Source organism: Cyanistes caeruleus, unplaced genomic scaffold, assembly GCF_971803275.1.
Source record: "Cyanistes caeruleus unplaced genomic scaffold, bCyaCae1.hap1.1 HAP1_SCAFFOLD_119, whole genome shotgun sequence".
NCBI lineage: Eukaryota > Metazoa > Chordata > Aves > Passeriformes > Paridae > Cyanistes > Cyanistes caeruleus.
The window spans coordinates 90,562-98,683 of record NW_028255918.1 but is presented as its reverse complement, the minus strand read 5'-3'; the positions used below and the strand labels follow the sequence as shown (position 1 = coordinate 98,683).

General features: G+C 60.5%; 1 protein-coding gene across 1 annotated transcript; it reads left to right on the top strand.

Moving 5' to 3' along the window:
* The first annotated feature begins 795 nt into the window (after positions 1–795).
* LOC147646146 (maestro heat-like repeat-containing protein family member 7) lies at positions 796–5,717 on the top strand. Its single transcript, XM_086873862.1, has 14 exons — positions 796–854; positions 964–1,113; positions 1,303–1,451; positions 1,756–1,903; positions 2,141–2,328; positions 2,418–2,555; positions 2,815–2,929; positions 3,101–3,238; positions 3,452–3,628; positions 3,765–3,920; positions 4,079–4,180; positions 4,551–4,653; positions 4,933–4,989; positions 5,280–5,717. Exons 1-14 carry the CDS (start codon positions 798–800, stop codon positions 5,477–5,479), a joined length of 1,878 nt encoding a protein of 625 aa, XP_086729988.1. The 5' UTR covers positions 796–797; the 3' UTR covers positions 5,480–5,717.
* The last annotated feature ends 2,405 nt before the right edge of the window (positions 5,718–8,122 follow it).

Sequence of the window (8,122 nt, the reverse complement as noted above, 5' to 3'; positions counted from 1 at the left end):
CCAAGTGCAGGACTCGCTGTCTTGCAATCTTGCCAGGACTTGAGTCTTGCAGGTACCTTCCAGGCACGACTGCAGGACTTGCTGACTCTGAGCTTTTCCGAGCCATCTCTCCTGCAAGTAGCCAGAAATCCAGTCACTGCCATGGAGCAGAGACCCCCAAGAGTGCCCAAGTTGGCCTGGCTTGAGGAGCAGGAAGAAGAAGGCTCTGGAGCTGTCCTGGCACAGGAGTCTGAAGAGGTGCAGGAGTTCCAGGCACCACAGGAGGGTGAGTTGCAGAGCTCGGCCTTAAGGCTAGGGCCTGTTGCCAGCTTGGCCCCATCCCATTCCATGCCATGCCATCCCCTGGTGCTGTTCCTATGGAAAGGATTGGAGAGTCTGGAAGATTTGGAGCAGCGACCCCCAAGAGTGCCCAAACTGGCCTGGGTGGAGAAGGAGGAAGAGGAGGTCGAGGAAGAAGGTCCTGGAGCTGCCCCAGCACCAGAGACCGAAGAGGTGCAGCAGTTGCAGCCGCTGGAGGAGGGTGAGTGGCAGAGCTGGGCCACAGGGCTGGTGCCTGCGGCCATCTTGGCCCCATCCCATCCCATTGCATCCCATCTCATCCCATCCCACACTGTCCTGTGGACACACACCCATGGACAGCACAAAAAAGGGGCTGGGGCTGCCCCCACAGCAGTGGCCGTGCTGCATCCCCTGGGGCATCCCTAGAGTGTCCCTGCCTGGGGAACGCAGGGCTGGGCTGTGCTCTCCGGCCTCTCCCGCAGCCCCTCAGCTCTGGCTGCTCTTTGCCAGATGCAGCCATGGACGGCACACAAGAGCAGGACACCGCCCGTGGCCGCTTCCGCAGAGCAGCGCAGGTACCTGCAGCCATCCCCACCTGCGCTGGGCCTGCTGGCACTGCTCAGCCCAGCACCGCACTTGGAGCACTCCATGCAACTTCCCTGCCTTCCTGCCCTTCTCCTACAGTTTCTTTACCAATACATCAAGAGAATTGGCAAGGAAGACACCAGACCTATGGACACTGAGGTCAAGACATCCTCAGAGGTTTTGGTAGAACAGAGCAGCGCTGCCCAGCTGGATCTGCTTGTAGAGACGGCTCTTTTCAATCCAGAGCAAGTAAGCAGCCTGTGGCCAGCCTTTGATCCTCCAGCAATTGCTTGGCTTTCCCAAGCCACGCCTGCTGCTCACTTGGAGCTTTTGAGGCCATGGCAGCGTGCTGGAAGAGAAGCACTTGTCTGGGGAAGAAGCTGGGCACATTGCTGACTCCCTCTGCTAGCATTCCAAGTCTCCCTGTGCCTTCTCCAGGTGCCCGGCGTGGTGAGGTACATCCACCAGTGGCTCATGGCCAATGAGGCTGCTGAGCACAGGATGGACTGGGCCCTGATGCAAGTGGCCGAGGCAGAGCCCGATGATGTGGCCATCACTCTCCTGCGGGTGGCCCCAACGTGTGACAGGTATGGGGCCCAGCTGCCCCGAGGCCTCAGGGCTCCCCAGCCCATCACCCTGTACAGCCCGGCCCAGGGCTGTGAGCAACACAGACTTGCAGGGCCCTCTGGCTGCTCCCTTTGCCAGCCCTGCTACAAAGTCGGCCCCCGAGCCTGCTGCCGTGCTGCCAGCCTGCCCCTCAGGGGCCTGTCCCCACAGGGCTGGGCTGCCTGGCTGCTGCTGCCGCTCAGGGCCAGTGGGCACAGGCAGAGCTGGCGGCCAGCTCAGCTCCCCGCTGCTGCCCAGCCCACAGTGCTGTGTCTGACCCCGCAGAGCTGCTATGGCCATGTGGACGACCATCTTGCTCTCGCCCTGGATTTCAGAGGAAGTGACACCGCTCCTCATCAATGTGGTGGGGAGCTGGCCGCAGAAAAACCTGGGCACCTCTGATGGGGACAAGACGGCTGTCTTTTCCCTGACTGTGAGTTTCTGGAGCTGGCCTTTGCTCACCGCAAGGCCGGCCGCCTCTCCAGCAACTCTGTTGCCTCTTTCTCCCACTGCATCTCCCTGCTTCAGACACTGGCCTAGGGGCAGCTTCAAGGCCACCAGGCCCGCTGCTCCCCCTGCGTCTGCCCCGGCCTCTCCCTGCCACGCTCAGGCCCTGCCACACGGACGCCCCGGCACTGAGCGCTGTCTCGGGCTGCTTTGTCCTCTGCAGGCAACTCTGGTGATGTGGAAGATCCTCCAGGGGCCCTGTTGCCCACAGATCCTCACAGTCTATTTCCCCCGCCTCTTTGTGCATCTGCTCTTCCAAACATACTTCAGTACTTTGTATATGACAGAGGACGTCCATACCTTCTGGAAGGAATGCCAGGAGCAACACGGCCTCTCCACCAGCCCCAACAGGTGCTCCATGCCACTCCTCCTGTCCCTGCCACTTCCCCAGCCGCAGAGCCAGCGCTCCCAGCGTCACCTGGGCTTTGCTGTGCACACAGGTTTGCAGTGCAGACCCTGAAGGCCCTGCTCTGCAGTCTCCACTTGGAGCATGTGGTGGTGGCAATGGAACGCAAGCGTGGCTGGGACACGCTGCTCTGTGCTGACACCCACCACTATGCCATGGGTCTGCTGGCCAGGTGAGACCCCCTTCTCCCCACTGCCTCTGACATTTGTGCCCCCTGCCCGGGATGCCCCCCACAGTCCCCGTGGCCATGGGCCTGAGGGCCTCGTCACCAAGGGCCTCGTCACCGAGGGATGGCCAAGGAGACTGCAAAAGGCTGCGAGAGGAGCATGTCCAGGAGCAGCCTGGGGCAATAGGACAACTGTGTCAGTCAGTCCTGGGAGAAGTTTTTCGCACCCTTACTGAGACTCTTTCTGCCATTTTCCGCCTTCCAGGGTAATGCGCCGTGCATCCGCCCACTTGTGCAAAAGCATCTTAAGCTACCTGCTTGAGGTGCTCAGCAAACCGTTGCCACACTGGGATGTCTCTGCCATGGCATTCCTTGTGGAGGTGAGTCTGATGGCCAGCACTACCTCGCTCAGCTCCCTGACAGCCCTGTCCCCTGGCATAGCCACAGCTGCCTGGGACGGCACCCGCGCCCTGTGCTGCTGCCTGGGCCCAGCCCTGTGCACTTCCAGGCTCCGCCGGCCGGCTCCCCTCTCACTGCCCTGTGCCTTTCAGCTCCTAGATTGCCTGGACTTGAGTGACTGTGGTGACAGCCTAATGGAGATCTTGTATAAGTACCTGTGGTACAACTCCACAGAGATGCATCACCAGGTTCTCAGGGCTCTCCTCCTGCTAAGGGACCGTCCCTCCATGGTGAGAAGGGGGCAGCAGCTGAAGCCGTGTGGGCAGCATGAGGCTGGGCAATGCTGTCACTTGGCCTTGGCTGGCCTTTGCCTTGGGCGCTGAGGCAGCTCCTCGCAGCTCTCCTGCCTCCTGCTTCAGCTGCCCGAGTGCTTTGGGACAGCCCTTTGGCCTCTGGGCCCTGCGGCAGCTGCCCGGGCTTTCACACCCTTGTGTTCTGCACAGGCCGAAAGAATTCAGAGCCTGACAGGAAGACTAGTGCACCTCCTGTGGGACCTGGACAGTGACGTGGCCAGGATGAGCATTGCTCTCCTGAGCTATATTTTCCTGGATGAAGACACCCCAATATCCTGGCGCAGGGCCCTGCAGCTGGCTGAGCCGCTCCTGAAACTCCTGGACAATGTAAGGCTCTGTGCCCCAGCCACAGCCACTGCCTGCTGCCCGGACACTTTGTGCCCTGTGCATTTGCAGGCCTGCGCCAATGTGGGCCACAAGAAGCCAATGATGAGGTCATTTTTCCTTCCTTCCTTTCATACAGCCTGATAGCCAGGTGCAGCTGCTCTCCATGTCTCTCCTTCGAAGAGTGATGTCTTCAGCAGAAGAAGAAGGAAGAAAGCCCCTGAAGGAACGAGTGTACCAGAGCCTGCTCCCACTCTTTTTCCACTGCCAAGATGAGAATCGGCATGTGGCAGAGGTGAGGACTCCTGGGCTGCTGCTGCGCCTTGGCAGGGGGCTCAGCTGCCTCCTGCCCTGACGCAGGCTTGCAGGCTGCAGCCTCCTCCAGCCCTTGGCACTGGGACACTCCTGTGCCCTGCCTTGTGGGGCCATTTGCGGCTCTCTGCTGCTCCCCAGGCCTCTCGGACAACGCTCCTTCGCGCGGCTGGCTTTCTGAAGAGGCCAGACCTGGAGAAAGCTGTGAGGAAGGAGAAGCTGTGGAAGTTTGCCAAGCTCGTGGTAAGGACAGCCTGGAAGTCCCAGCCTCAAGCTACAGAAGCCCCCTGGCCCCGGTGCTCGGTGTGTGGGGCTGGCAGCTGTGCCCCTGCCCACTGCTGCAGCCGGGGGCCGCACGGCTTCTTCTCCAGCCCCCTGTGGCCCCGAGCCGGGTGCCGATGGAGCCCCGGCCCAGCGGGGCTGCGGGCCGGGCCGGCACCGCGGCTCCCCGGGCAGCAGCCGGCCCTCTGCCCCCTCCAGAGCCCGGCGCCAGCGGCTGCTGGCCGGGCCTCAGGGCTGGCCGGGCACGGGAGGCCGGGACTGGCCGCAGGCAGCAGCGCCCCGCCGAGGGGCAGAGCCCGCGCCAACCCTTCCCTCCTGCCGCTCTCTCCAGTTGGCAGACCACAGGATCCCCTTGGCCGAGCACCTGCGCCGGGCCCTGCAGTACCTGCAGGACCCACAGGAGACCCTGCGAGCGGCGGCCATCAGGGTCATCGGTGAGTCCCGAGCCCGGGCTCCCTCCCCGCCCGCCGCAGCTCGGCCCCAGCCCCGGCTGCTGCCCCGGCAGCGGCACCCGGGCCCGGCGCCCTGGAGCCCCGGCTGCCCTCGGGGCTGCTGCTGCCGGCCTCTGGCAGCCGTGCCCTTGGGCTGAGTCAGGATGCGGCAAGGGCCCGGGCTGAGCCCTGCCGGGGCAGGAGGCCGTGTGGCCACAGGGCTGGCAGCGCCGCTGTCAGGGAGCTGTGCTGCTGGGACCCTGACAGGCTCTGTGTTCTCAGGGATGGCCGGGGAGCAGCTGAGGGGGCAGCACGCAGAGCTCCAGGTGTTGTGCAGAGGTGAGCCAGGGCAGCGGGCTGACAGCGGTGGCTGTCGGGGGCAGCTACAGGCCCTGGCCAGGCTGTGGAGGGCTCTGCTCCCTGTTCCGGTGAGGGGCGGCGTGGGCAGAGCACAGTGAGATTTCAGGGCCACGTGGGGCATTTGTGGCCAGCAGCTTCGGGCTGACCCCCTTGGTCCCTGCTCCCTCCTGGCCAAGGCAAGAGCTGGCTGGCATGGCCCTGGCAGAGGGCTCTCGCTGGGCCCCCGCAGCTCTGGGATCTGACCCTGGCTCTGTTTGTCTCTCTTGCAGCCCTCGAACGCCTGACGGAGGACAGAAGCGGTGCCGTGTCAGACCTGGCACTTGAGACGCTGTATGTCCTCCGGGCCATCCAGAGTGCCCGATATTCCATCCTGCAGAGGATGCACGATCAATTCCTCAGGGCATGGAGGACACGGCCTCGTCTGTCGGGCCTGGGCTGGCTGCGCTGCTGGAGATGTGCTCAAGGCTGATATGGGACGTTCTGTTTGCTGGGGCCACCTGGGCCAGCCGGGAGTTTTTATTTCATAAGGATTGTTTTCTTCTATTTTTTTCTTTTTACTATGTAAATAATATAGGATATGTTAGGGCTGAGAGGCTCGATCTTCTGGGGCCACATGGGCCATCTGTTATTTTTTTTTTCATAGAGATTATTCTTTTCTTCGTTTCGTTTCCATCTAGTATGTAAATAATATAGGATATGTTATAAACCACAAGAGTCCCAAGACCTTTCTTTTGCTGCCCAGGGTGTGCGGGGCATAGGGGAAGAGAGGGAAAAGGGTTCTTGTGCTCAGCAACCTGCCGGGGCGTGCAGTGGTGCAGGGAAATGGCCAGAAGCCCCTTGGCCTTTGGTGGTTGTGCTGAAGCCACAAGCCCTGTGGCAGGCAGGAAGCGCCATCTGTGTCCTGCTGCCCGTGTGTTGCTGCCGTGATGGCTGAGGAGCTGCTGGAGCTCCTGTGGGGCTGCGGCGCTGCTGCCGGGCCAGGCTGGTGGAGCCCCTGAGGGCACGGGGTGCTGGGAGGCCGTGAAGGGATGAGGGGCTGCGGAGGCCCAGACGGGACAAGGCAGTGGGAAGACACGAGGGGGATGTGTGAGCGAGTGGGTGGCAGGAGGTTCCAAGGGGACAGAAGGCCCTGGAGGAGCCGGGGTGGTGGGAAGCCCTGAGGAATTGGGTGTCAGAGGCCATAAGCAGCCCCCGGGCAGCCGCCTGGTCCCTGACACCCGGCTGCTCCGGTGCTGCCCCTAAATGTCCCCCAGGCCTGCAGCAGAATGCCTGGAGGCTGGGACATCACCCCAGCGGGAGGGTGGGGACAGCCCGAGGTGCCCAGTCTGGACTGGCTGGGGACATGGAGGGCAGGGGGTGCTGCCAGGCCATGGCCACTGGGTGCCTCCAGGAAGGGGCAGTGGGCAGAGGCAGGGCTGGCGGCCAGCCCGGGCCCTCGCGGCTGCCCAGGCCACGCTGCTGTGACCGAGGCCCCCCTGACACAGAGCTCGGGGTCCGCAGAGCTGCTGCCACCATGGGGAGGGTGGCGATGTCTCCTCCGGCAGGGCTGCCCAGTGGCTGCTGCCCAAGCGGCTCTGGAGCCCACAGAAACAGCAGCAGAGTGTGCCCAGGAACAGCAGCAGCCCCAACGTCGGCACCTGCGCACTGAGGCGTCCGCAGCAGCCGGGTGCCAAACAGGGGGAGGCTGTGGGCACAATTGCCTTTGCTTTGGCAAAAGGCTTCAGCAGAGTTGGCCACAATGGCTTTCTCTTCACTTGCAGCCTCACAGCAATGCTTGCCAGCTTCAGCTGCAGCCTGTGACCGTGACTGACTTGGATGGCCGTGCTTGAGGGCGAGCTCGCCTTCCACACTCAGGTGTCCCAAGGCAGCGGCATTAGCACCATATTGAGAAAGAGAGAGAGCGAGAGAGAGTCTGATGGGGCAGGAGCCCTATGCTGCAGCTGCCCTCCCTCTCTTCTGTCCAGACACCTTAAAGACACATGAAACCAAATCCTGCACTTGCTTGGAACAAAGGAAGAAGCATCATGCGCTGAAAAAAAGCAGGGACTTACACGGCTCAGTTTTGCTCTCCACTTGGGCAATCCCAGAATCCCTGAGCACTTGGTGTTGCAAAGTATCATCAACATCATCCAGTCTCCAGCCACCCTGCCATGGGCACAGGTGGTGTGCAGGCACAGGTGTCACTAGAATTGGGAGAACACTTCTCCATGTTGACCTTTTCCTCTCCTGGATTTCAAGCAAAGATGAAAAAATCATCTGGTGAATGACAGGTGAATAGTGTAGCTCACAGAACTAGGAGTAGGAGTCTCCAGTGGCCCATGGTGTGTCCATTCAACCATTGTTAGATTGTCCAGTTGGAGCTCAGCGCGGTGCAGCCCGGGCACAGGCACCAGGCTGGTCCATTTCAGCATCCCAAAGTCTTGGTGGCTCCCTGTGCACCCACTGTCTCCTGAATCCATTCTTGAATTCCCAGTTACTGCTGTGCAGGACATGAGAACACAGGAGCAGCTTGTTTGGCTCATTCTTGCCTTTTCTGCTCCTGCCTAAAGGAATCATCAGGACTATATGCTGATGGAATGGGATCGCTGAACAGCAGGGACTTTGTAGTGTCTGAAACTAAAACCTTGTCTGACTGTTCAGACACTCTAAAATCACGGGGGAGAATGACAGCTTTGGTATGGAAGAATCCTAGAAATCTTGACTTGTGATTTTTCTAGTCAAGGATTTGAATGCCAATGTGGAAACTACCAAAATATTCAAACTTGTTTTCATTGGCAACCCCTTTGAAATGGCATCAGCAGACCTCCAGGGGACAGGGTATGACAGTGGGGACAGTACTAGGCAGCGCATGGCTTCAGATGTGGGAGGTAAATATATTTCCTGGGTACCGCCTGAAGTTCAAGTTTTCCCAGGGTTTGGATTGACTGGTCATTGCAGGTAACTTTAATCAATGCAAAAGGATGTAAAAGCACAATTTCTGGAGAATGTGCACTAGGGAGGAAATAGGGAGAAAACCTTGAACACAGGCAGCAGGCTCTGGGAAAATTTAAAAAATTAAAACTAAATATAGGTGTAGCTCTGTGACTGTTCAGGCAGGACTCTTTGTGTCTGG

Coding starts and splice junctions, on each gene's coding strand:
- LOC147646146 (XM_086873862.1), top strand. CDS start 798: ATGGACGGCACACAAGAGCAGGACACCGCCCGTGGCCGCTTCCGCAGA. Junction 2,556..2,814: donor GCCATGGGTCTGCTGGCCAG/GTGAGACCCCCT, acceptor TCCGCCTTCCAG/GGTAATGCGCCGTGCATCCG. Junction 3,239..3,451: donor TAAGGGACCGTCCCTCCATG/GTGAGAAGGGGG, acceptor TGTTCTGCACAG/GCCGAAAGAATTCAGAGCCT.